Source organism: Dermacentor albipictus, unplaced genomic scaffold, assembly GCF_038994185.2.
Source record: "Dermacentor albipictus isolate Rhodes 1998 colony unplaced genomic scaffold, USDA_Dalb.pri_finalv2 scaffold_15, whole genome shotgun sequence".
In the NCBI taxonomy this organism is placed as follows: domain Eukaryota; kingdom Metazoa; phylum Arthropoda; class Arachnida; order Ixodida; family Ixodidae; genus Dermacentor; species Dermacentor albipictus.
The window spans coordinates 9,240,563-9,266,358 of record NW_027225569.1 but is presented as its reverse complement, the minus strand read 5'-3'; the positions used below and the strand labels follow the sequence as shown (position 1 = coordinate 9,266,358).

At 49.2% G+C, this 25,796-nt stretch overlaps 1 protein-coding gene and 1 pseudogene across 1 annotated transcript; one reads left to right on the top strand and one right to left on the bottom strand.

Annotated features, from left to right (window-relative positions):
- The first annotated feature begins 295 nt into the window (after positions 1 to 295).
- On the top strand, positions 296 to 2,337 carry LOC139051832 (uncharacterized). Its single transcript, XM_070528850.1, has 2 exons — positions 296 to 487; positions 1,743 to 2,337. The coding sequence occupies exons 1-2, from the start codon at positions 313 to 315 to the stop codon at positions 2,150 to 2,152; spliced, it is 585 nt and encodes a 194-aa protein (XP_070384951.1). The 5' UTR covers positions 296 to 312; the 3' UTR covers positions 2,153 to 2,337.
- Positions 2,338 to 2,789: 452 nt separating this feature from the next.
- Positions 2,790 to 4,184, bottom strand: LOC135914128 (putative nuclease HARBI1; annotated as a pseudogene).
- Between the last annotated feature and the right edge of the window lie 21,612 nt (positions 4,185 to 25,796).

Here is a 25,796-nt window from a genome sequence, read left to right as displayed (position 1 = left end):
GCGCAGTCTTTTTGAATTGCGCTAAAGGCTTTGCCATTATGAGTAAACCATACCAACTAGCTCAAGAATCAGCTTTGTTGGACTGCTAGAGATCTTTGAGCAGGACTTTCACTAAAGCAGCGCATATGAGGTCGGGCAGGCGTGTTCTGCGTATTCCTTCGTTATTATTCTGGTTCCGGTAAACCAGTTTAAACCCCAAAGATAAAAAGTGGCGGAGTACAATCATTTATTGAAGCAGCTATTGAAGAGTGCGTCTATTTTGTGCTGAAACTACTTTATTTCTCGTTAGGAGGTGGACCGGCACCTTCGACCATGGCCCCCATCCACCAGTTGGTGGGATCGATTGCTGGCCACATAGCAACGCGGGTAGATAACCCTTTCGATTCAGATGGGACCCAATACCAGCCTCCCGTCGAAAGTCTACCTGTGGTGAGGCTACTCCAACCAATGGTCGATGGGCAAAATGAGCTCGACTTTGACTTTCAAGGTAGGGTGCTTTGCATGTAAAATGCACTTGGGTCATAAGAAAGGGATTTTCTTTGCTGCGGAATGTGATTTCTACGTAGACATAGAGCGATGTACGCTGCATTTCGAGCGGGCACTTAACCCCAAGGTGACAGGAAACACTACTGCAAAGACGCACTGTAGATACGGTTGTGTGACTATGAAACTATAGAATGGCTGCATTGGTGGGATGTCAGAAGGGTGACCTACCTCAAGCTGTTTCTGTACTGGGTAGCACATTGCACATGTTTGCTTTTTCAACCGACATGCGTGCATTTGGCATGAAGTTGTTTTGTAGCAGAAGGCATGGGCAAAGCTCTTGTGAGGTGGTAGTGAGCGGTAAAGAATGATGTATAGTTCAAGATCGTCAGAAGGATACAAGAAAAGACAGATCGCTAACTTCCAACAACCTTTATTTAAAGAAACAACGATTCATGTACATTTAGGCGACATCACGTGACAGCGCAAATCACCTTTTTAGGAAGTCATTCTCTTTATTAGTCAGAAGCAATGACGGAGTTCACACAGTTTCGGCCAAGACCTAAAATCACATTGGCTGCCATAATTTAAGGTTTCAACCGTTTGCGATCCTTACAGACAACAGTACATGCGTCAAATGAAGTCTTCAATCCACAGCTTGTACAGTTAATCACCAGCCACCCATCACGATTATTTTTCACCCGACTTGCATACTCACGAACGCGATCTTTAAGGCAGTGGCCCATCTTATCTATATACAGCTTACGATATGAAATCGAAGCCTTGTAAACCGCATTGTAGATACAACTGGCAAACTCCACTCTGCGTTTTTAATTACACCTACTCATACTTTCAACACTATATCGTAAACGACACAAATTACTTTGTTTGCATGGAGCAAAGAAGTTAGCTTTGGAATGGTTACCCAGCTTTCTGAAATTATGGAAGAAATTGTGAAGGTGAGGAATCACTGCTACATCGGCACATGTGTTCACAGCCCTAGGGCTCCTCGGAAACCAGTTGGAAATCCTAGGAATCATTACCATTTTAAGTGCACATGCTCTGATATTCTCATCTAATTGGTGATTGTTTTTTCATGTTTTAGGCACTCTCAACTTTATAAATTTTCCAGCTGTGAACAGTTTCAATAAGTAGTTCCCAGAAATGTATAACTCTTCTCTGCATGCAGTGATGGAATTCGTTGCCTGCGTCATATAGTGCTCCCTAATTAACGTTACACAACCTTTCGTTTGTTACAGATGATCAGTGGGATGCCGCGAGCCTTGCTGAGCAGTCACAGCCACCAGCAGGTACTGAAGCAAATGAGGACAACACCTCCTCTTCGATCGTGCAGCCCAACACCGAGCAAAACGCTCCTGCAGCAGGCCACACCGACAGCTCCAGTGCTTTTGGAGCTGCTGTTAGCTGCACTTTTGCTGCAGCAACTGCCACTGGGGACGTCTGCAGCACTCCAAGGGGGCGGTTGGCCCTTTTGGAAAAGACGTTGAACGCTGAAAACGACGTCCGTTCAGAGCTCCTGAGGGAGGAGCATGCTGTCCGTGTGCGGCTGCTTCAGGAGAACCACCCCGCCATGCTGCAAGAACGAGCAGAAAAGAGGGCATTTGAAAAACATGTAGAAGAGCTTGAGGTTATGAAGCAAAAAAAATGAGCTGGAGAAACAAAAGCTGGCCATAGAGATTCTTCAAATAGAAAAAGAAATTAAAAACGAACAGCTCCGCAGGCTGCGGTGTACTGAGACACATGAAAAATAAAAGAATCTGTCAGCAAAAATGTGATGTGCTGAAACCACGCAACAGTACGTTTGGATGCGTCCATTGTTCAAAAGTGCATGGCCGGGTGTAGCAGTCCTGAGAACCTTTTGCATGCCTGTCAAGCAATCAATTGGACCACTGATATGCACGGTGATCAGGCAGCATGTTTTGGAGCAGTAAAGATCAGGGAAAATGCGGTGCAGCTTCGGTAGCCACAGCAGCAACAGAGAATGGCGGCAGCAAATATTTCCTCAATAGCATTCACTTTCTGGAAGATCAATACAGCATTCTCGAAGAATTTATTCAAAGCGAACGTAATAACAAATGCAGCAGATTGAACTTGATAATTTTAAAGGAAAAACAGCTCTGTGAGGTGCAACTGGTTTGTGATTCAACAGCCTCCCAAACTTTGGAGAAAATAAAACACGTTCTAAAAAATGATAGGATGTCGCTAGTCGTACACGTAGGTGCACTTCGCAATTATGACTTGAGTTCAGATGTATGGCACAGTGTGGAGAAATCTGCAGTCTTTACCTAAGTGAAGCTCTTCTGGATAAGTAGCTGCCGTGCTTGCATTCCTGAAATGTTGGCAGTGAGGCGATCAACTGGTGGCAAGTGCAGTGTTCGATTTGCCGTTGTCGTGCTGGAGGGGCTTGGGGGAACTCTGTGAACAGGAGGCTGCGGCTCCTTCAGCAGACAACCCAAGTTGTGCAGTGCTGCTCAGGCTGTTATAATGAGGCCGATGTTTGCCTCCTTATGCTGCAGCCCCATATCCAGGCAAGGTAAACGGCGCTTCCAGACGCCGAACGCCCTTTCAACAATGTTGCGTGTCCTTATGTGGGCTTTCTGGTACCTGTTTATATAATGGTTTATTGCACGTTATCCCACAAGCATTACGATTCGATGCCACACCTCAACAACGTAATCCATGTTTCCGTCATGCAACGTCACCGACATGTTAAATTACCTTCCTTGTGGTGTGTGTGCTGGGCCAGGATCTGAGAGCGGTGTCAGCAAGAATGGCTGACATGCATACCCAGCATCTCCCAGCAACACTCCAGGCACCCTGCTCTCCTCGTAGAGCACCCGCAAGCGGGAATTGTCACAAATTGGGCTTCGTGCACTGAGCCTGCCCAGCCGGCAACAATGTCAAAAAATTGGAAGTGTGGCCCGGCGACAGCCTGCATCAAAGCAGCAACATATCATTCAGCAAAATTAAGGCGCATTTACTTCCTGAGTTCGGGATAAACTACCCGTGTAGTACGGGTGCATGCTGTTGAACACAATCACTGTCGATAAAGTCTTTCGATCACAAACCGCAGACAGTAGTCCTTCTTTAAGAACCCCCGCGAAACCCGCATTAATGGGCAAGCAGAAAACAAAAAAAGAAAGAAAATAAAGTGTTACTATGTTCTAGTCATGCACATTATAGGAAACGAAGGTACATTCTAATACAAACACTGGGTTTAAAATAAAATGACGGACCTCGAGCGCAGCAAAACATGCGACGAAGGTACAAGCTCCGAGCCCCTACATATTAGCTGCATTAATATACTCCGCCAGCGCTCGATACAAGCGAGCTATGAATGTACGTCCCGCAAAAATAATAAAAAAGAAAAAAAAGCAGAGCACATGCAGTACACGAAATACAGCGAGCTAAACTGTTCAGAGTGTTTCAATTTTCATTGCTTACCTGCACGTTGATGGAGAGAAAGCCCTTGCGGTTACGGAAGACCTCCGCGTCGTCACCGCCGGGCCTTTTAATGCGCACGTGTGTGCAGTCAACGCATCCGGTTACGCCAGGAAATTCAGCCACTTCATAAAAATCCCGCATCACTTTGGGAAGTCTGGCCGACTGCGGGAAGCGCACCAGCATCGGGCGCAGGTGCTTCGCGATGAGCAGAGTCATCTTTCCAACTACGCGGCACACTGTTGACTGAGGTATGCGGACCAGATCCCCGGTGACTGTTTGAAACGTGCCAGCACCGTAAAACCTCAGAGCCATCAGCAACTGCAGCATGGGAGGCTCAGGCTGTCCTCTGTTGTCTCCGCTTTCCCGGATAGGCAACATAGCGAGAAGCTGTCGCACGGCGTTCTTCGTGAATCTGTAGCGACCGAGGAATTGTTGGTCGTCGTACAGCTCCATCGGATTCCCTCGGTCACGTAGGGCGGGTCGCGGAATTCTTGGCAAGGAATGCGCCTCTGAAAATGCTGTATCCATGGCGTGGCAAGCAAACTTGAAAGCAGCTAACCTCCGCGCGACATCCGTTCGGGCGGCTGCCATGTTGGAATTCCGCACGAAGTCAGTTTCAAGCTAGCCCGGGAGCAGACTTGAAACGCGGGCGCACTTCGACCCAGCCAAGTCGTTCGCAAGTCGTCAGCAAGATCGAGAACGATTTAAGACTCGCGGCGAAGCTGTCTTGAGACTGCCAGAAGTCAAGTTCGAGCCAAGTTAGATCTCTGCATTCAGGGGTTACTATAGAAGTGCAGAGAAGTCAGCTTAAGCTACAGCTTGCACTAGACTGCTACTGAACACTATCGAAGAGAGACAAGAGGAAAATGAATAATGTAGGTTCAAATAATCTGGTTCGAATTACAAAGACTGTCACTGAAAGGAATCCTGTATTACGTATTTTGAATATGTCCCGTGTACGCGCTAGAACAACAAAAGCTTGTTTCTTCCATCGCACACATTTGTAATGGACGGCTATCTGACAAGCTTGTTTTAGGGCCTCGACTGACGCCTACAGTGGAGCTGCAGTTGTGAGCGCAGAAAGCCTTTCTACAAGCCACAGGGCTAGACGCACAGCTTTAGAGTTGCCGCAACGTGATGCAATGGTGATACGCACGTACTTCTCGTATTAACAAAGCAGCTTGAGGAGTTTAAGCCCGCGCGACGACCCATCAAAGAAAAAAAATGTAATGCATATCTTTAACAGACAGTAAGTCACATGTGTGCATTAAGAAACAAGCGGGGGTCAGTCGATACTCTAGTTGACATCAAGAACAAAAGATCCGTGGCTGCCTAAGCAGAGATGAGTTCCGAATGCGAAAGCATTCATGTTCAATTGAACGCCAGTGAGCGGTCCTTCCACTGTTGAGCTGCGATTAATGTACCATAGCGCTACGCACTGCCCAAGCCAACAAGCAGCAGCAGCAGTAGCCATCACCGCATACTACCGTGGTCTTGCTTGACGAGAGACCGATGAAGCAGCAGCGGCCACCGAGGCCGGCAGGCTGGCGGAGCAGCTAAGCCCAGTGGGCGTGAAGGAGATACGAACTGCGCGCCGGCATCCGAGAGCGACACGACGGCACCCGCACACAAGCTTCTTCTAGGCAGGTGCGCACGGGCAAGTTCAGAATCGCGTTTTGCAGGACGCGGCAACGACGCTTGGCGTCCCGGCTTGTCTGGTTCCATTCGGCACTTCTCGTGAAAACGCGAGCTCTGTTCAACCGATTTCGTCTTTCATCGGAGGTGTTTGCGTTTATTTGCGCCAGGGCCGGTCACGCTCAGCATATCGGATACGAACGAGGAACTAGCTACTGGTGACTGTGAACATGAGAATACTAATGTGTTCTTGTGCGAAGCCTACATGCCGGAAAGTGGACGGTAAGGTTTTCGGTCCGCCGATCTGAGATACAGCGACACTGAGGGCGAAACACGCACTCTATTTCCCCGCTTGCGCGCGAGAGATGAAATATACTTGAAAGAGTAAGTGAGGATAATTATCTCTTCAAATTACTGCCTGCCACCTGACGGTTATCGAGGCTCACAAAACATTGTGCCGTTTCTCGCAGCCACCTGCGAATGCCGCCTAGTGTCTTCGACACTTTGATCGGTCTAGTGCGGCCCCTGATTGACCGGCAGATGACACCATTCCGGGATACCATTTCCGGTCATGTTGCACGAGCACTGATGATACGGTAAAAGCTATTTCAATCATGTATTTTTCTGTTGCCAAGCAATGCTCAGTCTATATGGTACGCTTCTACTCATAAGATAAACCTTATGTACGCACGGAAAGCTTACCGCACAGCCCATGGTTGCATTGGGACATCAACGCACAAAAAGGTCTGTATACGGTTCTTTGGTGCACGCTCAATAATCCCAGGCGATCGACAATTAACCCTGGCCTCTTTCTCAACACACACACCTAACACCTACCAATGGTGTGCTTTCGTACGTGAAGTCCGAGTTTATTTTATTTAGTATTTTCGGCTGTGCAAAAATGAACATGCGAGTCAGCGATTATTTACTTAACTGATTATGCTATTACTGCAATTCTATTTGTGTTATTGTGGAATACCAAGCGAATATTCTGTGCGTTACAATATTGGCTGGTAATGTGTGAATAAAAAAATATAGGATTTTTTACGGATTCTTCGCAAAGTGAGACACCTTAAGGAGTTTATCCTACAATTTCCTAATCAGGAGGTCAACATCATGTGAAATTGTCGAGAAAATAACTGCCACACTTTGGGACGCTCTTCAGTCAATGCATTTAAGATTTCCCGCAACTTCACAGGAGTGACTAAGGGTAAGCATAGAAGCTCTGATTCTTATGTTGTCTGAAATCTGAGGAATCAAGGCATTTTAGTGGTTCTTGAGGATACCGTGCTGTAGTTCAATATTAAATCCGTTCTGTTACACAGCCTTGCACTTGTCAAGTACGTATTTTGTGTGACAGGTTTGGAAGGAGTACTGAGCGCAAAGACACTGGGAACATCATTTTATGCAATAAACAATGATGCACATCAATACGCAAGTTTCCTGTTATGGTTCGGACATTGGACGTGCAACGTTGATTCACCTATATGCTTTCAAGTTCGTGCCACATTGCTGCCTGGAAACAAACTTTGTTATGTTAGTATTTTTTGGCGTGTATGACTGCTGTTTCTTGGTTGAATATTTAGTGATTGAGCTGTTATGATTTTTCATGCTTACGTTCACATACGTTTTGACGCCCTCTTCATTTCACTCTTTTCCTCCCAGTAGACGCGTTGGCCTGATTAGTCACCCCGAAATAGGAATCCGTCAGTCTATTGAAGTCAGTGATGCCACTTGGTGATGTCTTCTGATAACAATGATTATTACTTCCACAGCTAACCTACGCATTTACATGATGATCTATTGACTACAACATCAAGACGATTAACGAATAAAACCAATTGATGACCTGTACTGTAACTACGCCATCTTAAGATTGCAGAAACACGGGAGAATTTCGGAACTTTCCTAACTGCGTACGAAGCATCGGTGGCAAACACGTGCACGAACACCACTGAGGATCAAGGAAATCTAAATTATCAGAAAACATACAGTGTTGTCCTCCTAGCTTTGTGCGATGCACATTAGAAATAAGTCAATTCTTTGACTACGTGGAATTTTACTCTGTTGATCTCCTTAGCCTGCACTCAAGTGCTTTCCTGGCGCCGCAGAGAGCATAGCTGTCGGTGTGCTCCAATTTACAATGCGCGCATTCACAAACTGTGCGTATGTGTGAGCCCATCATAACAAATTCAGCAGCCAAGGTTACTACTGCGGAATAAATTTATTGTGTACGGGGGTGTGTTCTTCATTTATTGTCCTAACGTGTGTCGGCTTCTAGGTTCACTTATTTAGACACTGGCCATTACGGCGAAGACGACAGTGCGATCTTGCAGCGATCACCACTGCTGGAAGTGCTGGAAAACGGTGTGTTCGCGATTCCTCATCCAAAGAGCGTTGGCTCAATAGGTCCCATTTCATACCACATGACTGGCGATAAACCTTTTCCACTGAAGCCATTCATGATGAGGTCTTATCCACGACGAGGTCAATTGGAAATTATTTCTACTTCATATATCTGCATTTACTGCACTATGTATGCTGCCTTGCTATTACAATATGGTGTTTTGTTGCCTTCACTTAAAAGGCTAACTAAAGCTACATCAAAGTCTGCATGTAGACTGCGAAGCTTTCAATTGCCATACATCAGTGAGATAAGCCTGCACGGTAGATAAGAACAACACTGATTTAGTCACTTGGCACGTTTAGCAAAATGTAGAGTTGCTGTTGATATACCGTTTCTCTATTCCTCAGATCTGCAAAAGTTCACGAATGGCCCAGCTCATTGGCAAGAGTATTTCAAAAGGGCAACATTCAACTATCGTCTGAACCGTGCAAGACGGTTGATTGAAAATGTTTTCGGAATCATGTAAAGCAGATGAATAATTTTGCGGCGACCATTTAGAGCATCAGAGCAAACGACCGAAAATACTGTAAAGTCTTGTATTGTACGGCTCAACTTTCTGCTGTGTTATTCACCGAAGTAGCCATCTGCACACAGCCCTTGAGGTTTCACTGATCATGAGGACTGGGATGGAAAAATTGTCGATGAATCTTTGAGAGATGCCAGTGACAGCCTGCCAGGCATGGGGGATGTCAGTATGTCTAGATATCATTCAGCAAAGTTAAACTATTTTGCAAGTGAAAGCACACACAATGAAAATTAGCTTCTTGGGATTGTGATGGTACTGCATTTTGTTGCCTTTGCAGGGCAGCTATTGATTTGTGCAACCACTTGGCAACCTATTTCATGAATGAAGGACGGGTGCCATGGCAGGAGGGGATAGTGACCCGTTCAGGAATAGAGGTAATGACACATAGTTTTTGAATGATTTGCTCAAAACCAGTGTTGCAGATTCATAAAGTCACAATAAAATGCATTCCTTAGTGCACGGATGTAAATGGGCGTACACAGCAAATCTTCGTTAAGGTAGTTCCAGCTCAGCTTTCAAAATAGGCGAATGAATTTTACTGATTATTTCAGCGCGTTTTCTTGTTGGTAGCCTTCGCAGCTTTGTGGTCATCCATTTGAGAACCTCCTGGCATTCATCTGTTGGACCTCTGGCACTGGGTACTTCGAGCTCCTTTGCTCTCTGAATTTCGCTTAGCGTACTGCTGCAGCTTTCCAGGAATTCTTGCATTAGTTCCTCGAACGGGTCATTATTTATTTACTGTAATAACAGTGCCGCACTTTTATTATAGAGGTACACAGGCGGGAAATGTTTTGCAGAAGAAGGAACAGCAGAACTACCGAAACTGTGGTTCCTCTGAGAGTCGTGCTTGGGAAGGCTGTGCGGATGACTGAGCTGATGGCTGGGCTACTGACTACACTCTGCTTGTACCACTTTTGGACCTTGGTTGCGCATGAAAAAGAAATATATTCTGCGCAGGGTTGCAACTTGGCCTGTCTTGAGATATGGTCAGCCGCGATACGCTGCAGGATCAATGTAGGTCGAAGTGAACAAGCTGGAATATAGAGACAGTGTAATTCGATGCGACAACAGCATATAAAAGATATACATGTGGTGCACAGCGTTTTATTGCCAGCACGACAACTTACACAAGACATTTTTTTCCGTGTTTATAAGTAATAAGCTGTGTCACTGAGCAAATAGTTCAGGCACCTGTGAATTTATGTGTAGTATGATTAGTATTTCTTTCAACACCATATATACACCACAGAGGGAAAGGAAAGCGAGGAGCAGGCTGACCAGTGCCACGGGAAGGGGCACAACACCTGCATACTCTTCGAAAAGGAGGATAGACTAGCATAGAAATGGAAAGTAGAAAGATGAAGAGGGAAAACGAAAGAAATATTGATAATGCATAATAAATAGTGAAGCTCCCACCCACATTTCTTCGTCCTTAGGGTGACACATCAGTGTTCTTCCTGGGTATCTGCATTGACATCAATGTTATAATAATAAAAATTGCACAGATGTCATACCGATCGGTCGTGGTTGGGGTGTAGGCTCGACCGTGATCCTAGCCGTATTGCCACTCCTAAGTTCCTCTACTCCTCTCATAAGGCTGTGAATCACGGTCCGTGTGTGCACGTTTTCGATTTCTAGCTTAGCCAGCCTGTCAATGCTCACATGCCCCGTTGTCGCGCTCCCGGCTACCTTGTTTGAGCTGTTAGCCCTCAAGTGGTCGGCCCGCGTTGTACCGGTTGCCGTCGGTCTGCCTCCTGGGTGGTGGTCCTCCAGGAACTGCGCCCGGCTCGTCCCGATGCCTCTGGGTCCTGTAGTCGGGCGCCCCCTGGATTGGGAGCGCCCTCTCAGTCGGGTTCTGCCTTGGGACCTGGAAGGCCCCCTGGACCTGGAGCCCACCCTGGACACGGAGTGCCCCCTGGTTCTGGAGCGTCCCCGGGATGGTGGCTGGCCCTCGGCTGCAGTGTGCCCGGCACGCTGGTCCTCCAATATGTCCAGGCCTCGATGGTCTTTGGACCCGGGGTGGGCGTGGGGTTCGCAGATTATGAAGTCGATAGCGATAGGCCCACCAAACGCAGGGTTCAGAATGGCTAACTAGAATCGACGACGGCCGGGTGCTCTCGCTCCGAGATCCGCGAGATGCTGTGTTCGCTCACGGACAGTGTCAAGCAGCTAACGGAGTCGGTAACCAGCACGCAATCCAATATCGCTCGTCTGGAAACAAATATAGTCAACCTACACAGTAACATCAAGAGTCTCCAAACCAACGTGATGGATATGGACGAAAGATACAACCAACGCTGCAAAAAGATTGAGGCGTTCCTAGACAATGCGGTGGCCCCTGCACTACGACCCCGAGCAGCGAGCTGTTCCGGGATGGCGACCAGTCAACCAACAGACCGAGTAATGCCAGGCAGTCACGCCAGCATGCATAGAACTCCTCATGATGGCAGGACACACTAGCGACTTCATAGTAAGGCAGTCGAACTGTCGAGGACTGAGGGCAAGGCAAAAACGCTACAGCAGTACCTCAGATTCAGATTCAGATTTATTGGTTCTAAAAACAGAAGTAATTACATGACAAATATACAGACGAGGGTCCCAAAGTCAAAGAACTGTAGTGGGACCCTCGGTTAATAATAACAACATTGATGGTGATATCAATAGTCAGCAAATTAGCGTATTATAAAACAACATCTACAGATCAAATACATCATTAGAAATGCCATATACAATCAAACACAAAAAAGCACGTTATAAAAGAAAGTCGGAAAAAAGCATGGGTGAAATACAAGAAATGACATGTGAGATAAAAGTCAAAGGTACACCGCCAGATCGTAGTTAAGTTATCGCAGGAAATGATGCTTAAGGTGATTTTTAAAAATTGCAAGAGAAGTACAGCATTTTATGGTTGATGGTAATTCATTCAAAAGAGAAATTGCAGCGAAGGAAGATGTTTTTTTGCCGTAATTGGTATGAACTATGGGTAATAAGAAATTGTTGTTAGCCGCAAATCTGGTCATATTTTTATTCTGCAAAAGGTCAGTTGCAATGAACGGAAACGTAAGGTTATTATGAAGCAACCTGTGGAGTAAGACGAGTATGTTAAACTGGAACAAATTAATAATAGGCAAGATATTATACGCTCGAAGTAACGAAGAGGCATTAGATTGCATGGAGCTAGAAGTGATAATGCGTATTGACTGATTTTGGATATGTTGAATTGATGATAAGTGACAAGCGTACGTGTTGCCCCATGAAACAATGCCGTAATTAATGTGACTATGAATGAACGCATAATACAACGCTAGCAGAGCCTCATGAGAAAAAAAAGGGCGAGCTTTGATTAATGCATGTATACCAAACGCAGTCTTGTGCTTGAGATGTTGGAAGTGAGAGTGAAATGTAAAGTTAGGGTCAAGATGTATTTCAAGAAAAGTGACATCGGTGCTAACGGGAATTGAATGAATTCCAAGCTTTACTTCAGGAATAGAAGTTAAGGCCCTTTGAGCATTTTTGAATAACATGAATTTAGTTTTTAAAGGATTAATAACTAAATAATTGTTGCTACACCATTTTATAATGTTACTTAATGCAATATTTAATTTGTAAGTAAGAGTAGTAACAGATTTGTCAGATGAAGATATGGTTGTGTCATCTGCATATAAAATGCAATGAACGCAGTTGGCGGAGTTAAGAGAATCCGGAAGATCATTAATATATAAAAGGAAAAGCGAAGGGCCCAGAACTGATGCCTGTGGTACACCTTGGTTAATACATTTTGTTACTGAGAAAGTATTTGCTGCATGTACTGTGTACGGCCGGTCAAGTCAGTCAGTCAGTCAAGAACTTTATTGAAGTCCTGAGGAGTTTCAATCCGTTGGAGATCCCACGCGGGGAACTCCTCCGGCAGAAACTGTAGGCGACACCCAAGTCGGGACGGGAACGTGGTGACGCTCCGCCAGTTCTTGGGCCCTCTGGACGGCCTTGAGTTGAAGTTTGAGGTCCGGGCTTTTGAGGGCTTCTTCCCATTCGGGCTCGCTGGAGAGAGGGCCCTTTGGTAACGCGGTACATTGCCATAGCATGTGCGAGAGTGAGCAATAAAGTTCTGGGCAGTCTGGGCAATTGGCCGGTCAAGTAAATAATTTTTTAAGAATGTTAGCGCAGGACCGGTTATACCATAAGAGTCAAGTTTATTAAACAGTACTTGATGGTTAACCGTGTCATAAGCTTTACTGAAGTCTAAAAATACAGATCCGACTAAGTTTCCCTAATCAATACATTTTTTTATGTAGTCAGTTAGAGATAGAACAGCTAGATTCGTGGGACTTCCTGGGCGGAAACCAAATTGATTGTTCTTTAGCAATTCAAACTTTGTTAGGTGGTTATTAAGACGTTTAACCAATACATTCTCAATGAGTTTACTAAGGCCGGACAGAATTGCAATTGGTCGGTATATATTAACTGTGTGTTTGTCGCCTTTTTGAAAACAGGAATAATGTTGGCATTTTTTAAAAATGAAGGAAATGCACCTTCTTTGAACATAAGGTTAATAATGTGACAGAGCGTGTCGCAAACTAAATGCGCAACCAGTTTTAAATGACTGACGCAAATATTGTCTAAGCCAGGCCCTGTATATTTAAGGTTAGCAATCGTGGAGCGCACTTCATTTGGTGTAGTTGGTAACAAGACGAATGATTGTGTCCTACGGCTCAAAGTATTATGCAACTGCGCATGTATGTTGTTATTAGTGTAAACAGAAGAAAAGTAGTCCGAAAAAGCATCAGCAATTTCGTTGGGGCCAGAAAGAGTGAGACCTTTGTAATTTATTTTGGTTATAGAGGCATTAATAGGCGATTTGTTAAGAAAAGAGTTCAATAACTGCCATTGCTTTCGGTTATCACACATGAAACGAAACATCGCGTGATCCTGCTACAGGAGACGCTCACCGAGCACATTAAAATTCAGGGCTATCGTACCCTGGCCATACATGCCGACGCTAGCGGGGTCAAAATTCTGGTACGGAACAAGCTCAGTTTTGTTCAGGAAGGCTTCCACATGCCGTCTAATAGCATCGGATATCTGATGGTAGAGATAGCAGGCAAGGGGAAACGTAGCAAGCCAATGCTCATCCTCAACGCATACAGCAGCCCAAAACAGCACAGGCAGACGTTTGGAGCTTTACCAACCAAGGCCACACACAAGGCAGGCATTAGCCCCCTGCTCGTGGCTCGAGATTTTAATGTCCCGCAACCCACATGGGGATACGTGTAGAGTACACGTAAGAGCGAAGATATATAGGAAGAGAGCGTCGAGGCACGCCTCGAGCTCATAACCGACCCGACACAACTACAAGACGGGAAACCTCCACCAGCAGAGACACCATGCGCGACCTTGCCTTCACCAAGAACATTACTCGAGCGTCGTGGGCTAACATAGGGGTGGCTCTGGGCAGCGACCACTACATCACACCGATGACGGTGGGATCACACAGGAGCGAGAAAATGATATTCAAGCTAGTGGACCGGGGCAAGTGCAGAGAGCTGAGGACCCGTAGGTCCGCGGAGGGCGCGGACGCATCCCTACACGGGTGGACGATGCAACTCCAGACGGATTTCGAGGCAGAAACGTGAACGGTCGCCACCATACTGGAAACTGAGATAGACAGTAGACTCGCCCACATGCTAGAAGTCAGCAATCGGTACTGCAAAGATGGAAAGGGCAACGCCTGAAGTGTAAGCTGCGGAGATTGCGGAGCTAAACCGGAGCATCGAACACCAATGCTCCACATTAGCTAGGCGGCAATGGGACGAGACCTGCAACATGACTGACAGGCAGGTACGCAGATATGGCTCTTGAAACATTCTGGAACACCTCTTCGACGGCGCGAGCACCAAGACCTCGCAGATGAACGCGATGAACAAACTGCTATACCAGCCATGCAAGACTGAAACACCGGACGAGCTCATAGCAAGACTGACGGCCAAGTGCCTCCCCGTGGCGGCTGCGGCAGCTTCCGAGGACCTGACCTCCCAATATAGGGGTTGACCTAATGCGGAGCTTCATGCCGACTTCACCACAGAAAAGATCATGCAAGCGCTCAGGGGTCTCAACAGCCGATCCGCACCGGCGCTGGATAACATCACCAACAAGGCCCTCCACAAACTAGACGAGGGCGGCGCGGAGCAGCCCACGTCATGTTTAATAATATGTGGCGTTCAGGCAAAGTTCCCATAGAATGGAAGAGACGGCCAGAACAGTCTTAGTACCGAAACAAGGAAAACCTCCCAGCATGTACAATATGCGTCCGATCTCGGTTACGTCGCGTGCGGATAAGACCATGAACCGTGCGGTGCTCAAGCGTATGAAGCCTTACCTGTAAGACGAGATATATCCTCAGAACATCATTGACTTTCTTCAGGCGCTGGCGACACAAGACGCTGTGAAGCTGGTCAAAAGCCAGACACTAGAGAGCACAACAATAGGCGTCAAGAACATCCTAGGCCTATACCTAGAAAAGGCATTTGATAACATACGGCACTTCTTCATCCTACAACAAATCTCAACACCCGCACTTAGTCAACGTCTCCATGACTACATCGGTGACTTCCTGAGGGGAACGCAGGCCTCGCTACGAGTCAGCTTTCTGCAGTTGGAGCCAGTCGTACTAGGCGACAGGGGTACCCCGCAGGGCTCGGTGATATCCCCTACCCTCTTTAATCTGACCACGAGTGGACTGTCCCGGTAACTTACTCGAATCCAGAACAGCCAACATGCCATCTATGCATATGACGTGACCATGTCGATGGCAAAGGGGAGCGAATGACAAATCAAGCACACTTTACAAAATGCGATCCGAACCACTGAGGAGTAACTCAAACCAACAGGCCTGCGGTGCTCGCCGAGCAAGTCTGAGGTGCTGTTATATAGACCCAAGATACGAGGGCCCAAACCGAAGGGATGGGTCACAGGTGCCAACCCATGCGTCCGCCTGTACACTGCTGAAGGCGACACGACTCCGGTGGTCGCTCACACCAAGATGTTCGGCATGACAATAAAGGCGAATGGCTCGAACACCATCGCAGTCGCTAAGCTCACCACGAAGGCCGAGAATGCCACATGCCTACTGAGACGAGTGGCCAACCGGTATCACGGGCTCAAGGAGGACACCCTGCCTAGACTGGCACAGGCCTTCGTATTAAGTCACTTCGTGTGCGCGGCCATGCACAATTGGTGCAAAGTTGAGAGAGACAAGCTCGAAACGCTCTTGCGTAAGGTCGTCAAGAGAGCCATGGGTCTGCCCAGGCACACGAGTAAGGAGGCACTGGACGAATTAGGTACAACACGCTGAGCGAGATTACGGAGGCACAAGAACGGGCACAAATCACCACGTTGTCCGGCACACCTGCGGGCAGATGGATCCACCGAGAAATCGGCGTCGCACCTCGGGAGGTCGAGTGTAACAGCCACGGGCTAAGACCCGTCCAGAGGAGATATTCCTGGGCGGCCCCACTGCTCAAGAATATGAACCCCGAGCACAACACCGCCAGAAAGCTTGCTCGAGCCAAAGCACTACTCCGACAGGGAGCCGCCTCCTGGAAAGTATCCTGCTTTACGGACGCAGCAAAATTGACTTGCAGGCGAGCCTATGTAGCAGCGGTGGTAAAGAAAGATGGCACGGTCATCAGTGCGTGCACGGTCCGCACTGCTAGCCCTGAGGTGGCCGAGCAGGCGGCCACCATTCTTGCACTCTTAGAAGACGGTAAACGCTTGGTATACTGCGACCTCAAGAGGGCAATTCTGTCCTTCGGAGCAACGAGCATATCCCCGACCGTCGGCAGAAAACTTGGTATCAATACCTCACCCGACACTAGATCAATTGATCAACGAGACGGCACACTAGGCCGCGCGAGACCTAACCATGCGAGCCTCTCGTCAGGATGAACTCACTCTCGGCAGGATGGGCCAGCGAGCGTGAACCCCTCGTCATTTACAACGGTCTCGCCCAGCGCTATAAGTTAGCCAAGATAACCATTCCGCTACCGCACCAAGCACTCAATAAAGCACAAGAAGTCACGTGCAGGCGGTTTCAGATGGGCACCCCCTCATGCCCGGCCTTCCTGCACAATATTGACACGTGTACTTATCTTTATCGCGCAACCACGTTTCGCCGCTTAACAACTGTAATCGCAGAGCGAGGGACGCGCCTGCATGTATCCGACGTTTCTGGAAAGTTATCGACGCTTCTATCCGCGTGTCTGTTGTCGCCGAACCTTGTGCTATCAGATTTCATCGCGTGACACGAATGGTGTAGAACTTTGTGGAACACACGCGGGTCCCATCAGTTAATCTGGAGCATTCGACGACTGATCTATAAAAGCCGACGCGCTTGACCCGCTGAGCACATTTTCGACGATCGCCGACTGTGTTCGCCGCTATCGTTGTGCTTTAAGTGTAGCCTGTTTTGTGGGCACAGGTTCGCCCAATAAAAGCTAGTTTTGCCTTTCACAGTACTGCTACTGTGTTCTCTCTTCACCGTCACTACCACGTGACATCTGGTGGAGGTGCTAGTGCGTTCATGTACCGAACGCCCCCGCAAAGCCGCGATCCAAGCCCGAAGCCCGAGGACCAAACTAACACCGCCGAAGACCAGCGTGCTAGCCGCAGACTGCAAGGACTGCCCCCACAGCACGGACTTCTACCTGAGTCGACAAAGAAGATCGTGGTCAAAGCAACTCCAATGGCTGCCCCAGCGTCCCCCGTTATCCTACAGCAACCTCGGGACCCACCAACTTTCCATGGAGCAGCAACTGAGGACCCGGAATACTGGCTGGAGACGTACGAGCGAATCGCGACTTTCAACAACTGGGACTCCGACGACAAGTTGCGGCACGTATACTTCGCCCTAGAAGACGCCGCCAGAACGTGGTTCGAGAACAGGGAGTCGACATTGACAACATGGGACCTGTTCCGTACCGGCTTCATGCACACCTTTACAAGCGTCGTGCGCAAGGAAAGGGCAGAAGCCATGCTGGACGCCCGAGTGCAACTACCGAACGAGAACGTTGCCATCTTCACGGAGGAAATGAAGCGTCTCTTCCGCCACGCCGACCCGGATATGCCCGAGGAGAAGAAAGTCCGCCTTCTCATGCGTGGTGTGAAGGAAGAACTTTTCGGCGCAATGGTACGAATCCCACCGAAGACCGTAGAAGAGTTCCTTCGCGAGGCAACCAGCATCGAGAAGACACTCGAGATGCGAAACCGGCAATTCGACCGCCGCACGAACGCGACAAACTACGCCGGACTTCAGTCACTGGCCACCGACGACCTGCGCGAGACTATCCGAGCTGTCGTGCGGGAGGAGCTACAAAAGCTGTTCCCATCATCACAGCCTCAGGTGGCTTCGATTGCCGATGTCGTGCGTGAGGAACTCCATCAACAACTTGGAGTAGCCCCTGAATAGCCGCAGCCCGAGCCGCAAGCAATGACCTACGCCGCCGTCGCACGCCGTCAAGGCCCCCCTCCGCGACCGCGCCAGGGCCCTGTCACGCCACAGTTTCGTCGTCCGTCGCCGCCGCCGCCAGCACGACCACCCGTCGCCCAGCGCACCTACGCGAGGAAGACGGACATCTGGCGTGCTCCTGACCACCGCCCGCTCTGCTACCACTGCGGAGAAGCGGGTCACGTCTACCGACGATGTCCGTACCGGGAGATGGGACTGCGAGGTTTCGCCGTCAACGCGCCGCGTCCACAGCTTGGCGAGCGCCCACGTGACATCGCCGATTACCTCGCCGCTACTCAGTGGAGCCCTCGACGGCCGTCCCGTTCGCCATCACCAGGCCGCTACCTGTCGCCGCAGCGCCGACCATACACTGGCCCAGCCCGGGGCCGGTCAGCGAGCCCATATCCGGAAAACTAAAAGCAGCAACCGATGGAGGTGCGGTTGCTGTTCGTCGAACTGACGAAGATCCTCCGCCGCCGACGAAGACGACGACGAAACGATCTCGACGACATAACAACGACGCGCCGCCGTCCCGACGAAGTCAGGAAGGCAAGACTACACCGACGAACGACGACTCGACGACGCAACGTTCCAACTTCAGTTCAACACGACGCAGCCGTGATCCGACGCCACGACCTAACTGCAACGCCAGACAAAGAACCACCGACCTCGACGTGCTTCTCGACGGCCACGCAGTCACTGCCTTAGTCGACACAGGGGCTGATTACTCCGTCATGAGTGGACACATCGCCGCCCAGTTGAAGAAAGTTAAGACTACGTGGGAAGGCCCTCAAATTCGTACCGCTGGAGGACACCTCATCACGCCGTCTGGAGTCTGCACGGCAAGAATTACCATTCATGACCGGACTTACCCTGCCACCTTCGTTATCCTCCAACAGTGTTCTCGAGACGTCATTCTCGGTATGGACTTCCTGAACCAACACGGCGCAGTCATCGACCTGAAGTCGAAGTCAATAACGCTGTCGGAAGATAAAGCGATACCGCCAGAGAGCCCTCGTAGTCACTACGCCTTGAGTGTGCTCGATGACCAAGTGAGCATCCCGCCCCGCTCCAGCATTGTTATTTCGGTCGGCACCGAAATACCCGCTGACGTAGAAGGTGTCATCGAAGGCGACCAACGTCTCCTGCTAGACCGTGAAATTTGCATCGCAAGAGGGATCGCTCAACTGCATGGAGGGAAAACTGATGTGTTGCTGACAAATTTCAGCCCGGAGTTCAAGCACATCAACAAGGGCACGACGATCGCGTACATCGAGGAAATTCTGGAAACCGCTAATGCGTTTGTCCTCTCGGATTCCGCCGCATCTACCCCGACGACCATGGTTCCCGAACCAGACTACGACATTAATCCAAGTCTCCCAGTGATTAAGCAACAGCAGCTCAGAAGTCTGCTTCGACGATACAAAGACTGCTTTTCGACGTCATCGAGGATTCGACAAACCCCAGTCGCAAAGCATCGCATAATAACCGAAGAGTGCGCTCGACCACTCCGCCAGAGCCCTTACCGAGTTTCGACGCGAGAACGCGAAGCTATAAGACACCAAGTCGACGAAATGCTGCGCGACGACATCATCCAGCCGTCGAAAAGCCCGTGGGCATCTCCAGTTGTTTTAGTGAAGAAAAAGGACGGAACCCTACGTTTCTGCGTCGATTATCGTCGATTGAACAAAATCACGAAGAAAGACGTATACCCCCTACCACGGAAAGACGACGCATTGGATCGGCTCTGCAATGCTAAATACTTCTCATCGATGGACCTCAAGTCTGGCTACTGGCAAATAGAAGTCGACGAAAGGGATCGCGAAAAGACCGCCTTCATCACGCCAGACGGCCTCTACGAGTTCAAGGTTATGCCATTCGGGCTGTGTTCGGCGCCTGCAACGTTCCAGCGCGTCATGGACACAGTATTAGCAGGATTGAAGTGGCAGACCTGTCTCGTTTACTTGGATGACGTCGTCGTCTTCGCCGGAAATTTCGACGATCACCTTAGGCGGCTTGCCACAGTACTAGAGGCCATCGCGTCATCAGGGCTCACTCTGAAGCCAGAAAAATGCCGCTTCGCTTACGACGAGCTTCTGTTCCTAGGCCACGTCATCAGTAAATCCGGAGTACGCCCCGACCCGCAGAAAACAGCTGCCATCGCAAAGTTCCCGCAGCCCACCGACAAGAAGGCAGTGCGTAGATTCCTTGGCATGTGTGCCTACTACAGGCGCTTTGTCAAGGACTTTTCACGCATCGCCGAGCCATTGACACGTCTAACTAAATGTGATGTTGAGTTCAAGTGGGAAACGCCGCAGGCCGACGCATTTGAAGAACTCAAACGACGCATGCAGTCGCCGCCGGTACTTGCGCACTTCGACGAGTACGCCGATACAGAAATCCATACTGACGCCAGTAGCCTAGGCCTCGGTGCCGTTCTAGTCCAGAGGAAAAACGGAGTCGAACAGGTGATATCTTACGCTAGCCGGTCGCTGTCAAAAGCGGAAGGCAACTATTCTACGACCGAAAAGGAATGCCTCGCCATCGTTTGGGCTACAGCTAAATTTCGCCCTTATCTTTATGGCAGGCCATTCAAAGTCGTCAGTGACCATCACGCTTTGTGTTGGCTAGCGAGTATAAAGGATCCTTCAGGACGACTGGCGCGGTGGAGCCTCAGACTACAAGAATACGATATCACTGTAACCTACAAGTCCGGACGAAAACACTCCGATGCCGATTGCCTGTCGCGCGCCCCCATTGACCCGCCGCCGCAAGATGACGAAGATGACGATGCCTTCCTTGGCATGATAAGCGCGGAAGACTTCGCTGAACAGCAACGGGCAGACCCGGAGCTAAAAGGCCTGGTGGAATATTTGGAAGGGCACACCGACGTTGTCCCCAGGGCATTTAAGCGCGGACTATCTTCCTTCACGCTTCAAAACAGTCTCCTCGTGAAGAAGAACTTTTCACCAGTCCGCGCCAACTACCTTCTTGTTGTCCCGTCAGGACTTCGTCCAGAAGTATTGCACGCCCTACATGACGATCCGACCGCTGGACACCTCGGTTTTTCCCGGACACTCTCGAGGATACAACAAAAGTATTATTGGCCGCGCCTGACCGCCGACATCGCCCATTATGTCAGAACATGCCGAGACTGTCAGCGACGTAAGACACCGCCGACAAGGCCAGCCGGATTACTACAGCCAATCGAGCCTCCTTGCCGACCCTTCCAGCAGATCGGGATGGACTTGCTGGGACCCTTTCCGACGTCAATAACCGGAAATAAGTGGATCGTCGTGGCGACAGACTACCTCACCCGCTTCGCTGAAACTAAAGCACTGCCGAAAGGTAGCGCAGCCGAAGTGGCGAAATTTTTTGTCGAAAACATCCTGCTTCGACATGGCGCCCCAGAAGTCCTCATCACCGACAGAGGAACGGCCTTTACAGCGGAGCTCACCCAAGCCATTCTGAAATACAGTCAGACAAGGCACAGGAGGACCACGGCCTACCACCCGCAGACGAATGGTCTTACGGAGCGGCTGAATAAGACCCTCGCCGACATGCTAGCGATGTACGTCGACGTCGAACACAAGACCTGGGATGCCGTCCTGCCGTACGTGACATTTGCTTACAACACGGCGGTGCAAGAAACAACACAGATCACGCCGTTTAAGCTGGTTTACGGCAGGAACCCGACGACGACGCTCGACGCCATGCTGCCCCACGTCACTGACGAAGAGAATGTTGACGTCGCTAGCTACCTCCAGCGCGCCGAAGAAGCCCGACAGCTCGCCCGCCTACGGATCAAGAACCAACAGAGGACCGACAGCCGACACTACAACCTCCGACGACGCTTTGTTGAGTACCAGCCCGGCGACCGTGTTTGGGTTTGGACACCGATACGCCGACGAGGACTCAGTGAGAAACTACTCCGACGCTATTTCGGACCCTACAAGGTCATCCGACGTATTGGCGCTCTGGACTATGAGGTCGTGCCAGACGGCATTTCGCATTTACAGCGACGCCGCGCACGATCTGAAGTGGTCCACGTGGTGCGCCTTAAACCCTTTTACGGACGCTGACGAAATTCTTTATTTTTTGTTGTTTTCTTTGCTACGGGTGTTTTTATTTCGCTTGTATGTAGCATCGGGTCGATGCTTTTTAAGAGGGGGGTAATGACACGTGTACTTATCTTTATCGCGCAACCACGTTTCGCCGCTTAACAACTGTAATCGCAGAGCGAGGGACGCGCCTGCATGTATCCGACGTTTCTGGAAAGTTATCGACGCTTCTATCCGCGTGTCTGTTGTCGCCGAACCTTGTGCTATCAGATTTCATCGCGTGACACGAATGGTGTAGAACTTTGTGGAACACACGCGGGTCCCATCAGTTAATCTGGAACATTCGACGACTGATCTATAAAAGCCGACGCGCTTGACCCGCTGAGCACATTTTCGACGATCGCCGACTGTGTTCGCCGCTATCGTTGTGCTTTAAGTGAGGCCTGTTTTGTGGGCACAGGTTCGCCCAATAAAAGCTAGTTTTGCCTTTCACAGTACTGCTACTGTGTTCTCTCTTCACCGTCACTACCACGTGACAATATCATTCCGGACGCCCACCCTCACAATGCGTGTCGCTTTTGCTGAGATGCTCTGGGGTTGCCACCTGGCGCCAGGGTCCAGGACCACAGAGGAAGAATGGGACCGAGCTATACGCAGCTCGGATCTGAAACACAACTCTGGGCTGTCCGTCGGGGCCACAACGCGGCGGAGGGGCATGGCCTTTCTGTGCCGACATGGAAGTGGCCCGCTGCGCGCTAATCGCGAGCGCCGAGGGACCTCAATAAAGTTATTCATCCATTCATGCATCCATAGACGTCATACGTAACTGTGCCAAATAATGTTAAAAAGCATACATTTCGGGGACAACTGCATATAAGAGTTTTCTATGCTGAAGAGATATTTCTCAGAGTGCCAAATGCACGCCTAGGTACGTAAACAAAAACAAACAAAATAGTGGTCGACAGCAAGAACCGCTGGTTGTACGGTCCTCTTCAGCCAGCTGCAGGTGTCTGTGAAAACAGGAACCATAGTTCAAACTCCTTAGGCCTTCAAGAGCAGCGTAAATAATGGGATTCCCACTTACCATTGCAGCAGAGGCATATTTGTAGCTAATTTGGAAAGCAACAGCACACCAAGTATTGTATTCTTCGCTACACGCACATAGGTAAAGCTTTCTTAATTATTCGGCTATATGCAACTAATCAATGCAGTTCTGCTGTGTTGCTTCACACTGTAAAATCCCCGCGCAGCAAAATACCAAGTCAAATAAACTAATTTATTGGCTGCAATGGCTGGTTTAATTTAGGCTGTAACTGCTTCGATAACATTACCTGTCCGAGAGCACTCGCAAAGCAGGGTAATATCCATTCACAAGCAGGGGCTGTCGGACATGACCGACTAGGGCGGGAAAATATTGAAGATTACAGTTGTACATATGTGGCAACACACGCAGCCAATAAATGTTCCAACACGGAGAAAGGCCGAGAGCACGGCCGCTATGCAAAAACAATATTTCTACGTGGAAATAACATGTTGTGCATTAGATGTGAGTGTATTTACGATATGAACTCATTTCAAATCAAATCAAATCATGTTTATTTTTCCAAAGAACATTTGGAAGGAGGCCCGAACAAAAAGTGGTAGCTAGTCTACTTGTCGAGGGTTCGAGCCCCCTTATACACGGCACAGCGAAGGTGAGAAATCGACAAGCAAACAATACAATCAAGTATACAGAACAAGATAATAACTATTGCACAATAATACAGGAGTACAAATGAGAATAAAACATAATGTTATCAACATAGTAAACTTTACATTTTCTTTTGAAGACATTATTCGACAGTTTTAACGCAGAGATACAGAAGTACGGTGGACCGCGCTGGCACGAATGCAAGCCTCGTGCACGGCGCCCGAATACCGGCGTCTTCGAAGCTTCGATAGCCACACAGAGCAGCATTCTTTAGCACGACGACAGAGCAACCGCGTATAGAAATTGATGTCGCAACTTCGTAAGAAACGCCTGACATGAACATGCACCAGACGCTCATTTCGTTTCCTTCGGCGCATCGGGCGTTCATGCCAAGGCTTTAAAGCTTTTCTGAATACGGGGGTAAACGTACGCATGCGCTAGCGAGCATACATTTACCCAGGCAGCAAAACTTCCCCTATCTGCACTCGATCGGTTCCCTGCGCCGATAGAGAACAGCGATGAAGGACTTCTTACTTTTCGGCGTACTAAGATGTGCTCGTAGAATGCTCTCGACAATGTCATAGTAGGCCCAGTTGTGCTTTAGCTTTGCCGTCTTTCCTGGGAGCTACACTTTAGCAGACATTCTTTTTCTCATGTGATATCTTGAGCCAGCGGTCACGAAAATTCTTAAATTTCACCACTGCTTGCTCGCCCCCATGGTATGTATAATCACATCTACACGCCAGCACATGTTCCGGCAACAAAGCATATGTTCCTTGAACGCGCAGAACATGCAGAACATTTCATGTATTACTCACCTGTCATGTCAGATTGTTGTCCTATAATGTTCCATTGGTTGGCGCGCAACTCCTTGTCCTAGGAATCGACGTTGCATGTCTCATATATACACGCACGCATACCCGCGGACAGTCTCTAAAAACGCTTTCATTGCGAAGCCAATTCTGTCTCGATGGCGGTATGAGAGCGCTTAGCAAAAATGCCCGAAATGGCAAGATATAACCTCTGAGATCTTTCGGCGTGCCTGTCACTCCTCGATCTCAGAGGGCTTAATTTTGGTTATTTGCTTGTGAGACAGGTGGCGCCACAACTGCACTGCTCGCTTCTGATTGGCGTTCGTTTTGCTGCTGCTGCGAAAAATGGGTCTCGCACCCATTCGAAGAATTGCCGCGCATTGCTGTCGCCTTTCGTGAATTTTGCCGGTCACGAGAGAGTCGATGGCCGCGCGCGCCGTGTCGCGCGCGTTTTCTTGCTAATGTGGACGTACCTTCACACGACTGCCTCGCCGACCACAAGCCATTCTACCCCGCCCCGCAGCGTCGGGTCGCCACATATAAAACCCCTTAAACTTCGTAAAGTAGCGACACTCTCCTCCTCCGCCTTCACTCCTCCTCGTTTCTCCTCTCTTTCACGTTCGCTCCCCAACCATGGCACCGCCTACACTGCTGGAGCTTAGCAACGGCGACACGGTCCTTGCCACTCCGTAGATGCTTCTCGAACGAAAATGGCGCTAATGCACGGCGCGAGGGCCACATGATGCTATTAGACCAATTGCTACGCGGCGTCGGCCTCGGCCAGAGCACGCGAGGAGGACGCGGCATTCTTCAAAGCGTGACAATACGAAGTTTAAGGGACTTTGGCCGCATCTGCTCCTTGTTGGCGAGCACTGACGTGGCGTCGCGGCGATCCCTTCTCTCTACACGCAACACGCTATCGTGAGCTCTGCTCCATCGAGGCACGCCCGTGATGTGGCGTCACAGCGAATAGAAATTTAGGTGCTCTTTCGCGGCTACAGACGCCAGCTTTCTCGCTCATTTTGCCATTTTATATCTTCGCATCAATAAACGAGTTGGGTAGGCAATGTAATGCGTAGGAGAAATACTGGGTGGTCCATTGCAGTTACATAACGCATGCCAAGTGAAGAGAAGCACAGCTGAGTACAGCAGAACGTAGGAGGTGATTTTATGAAATTACAAACGTTTCAGACATGACATGGATCAGCTGGTTTGAGA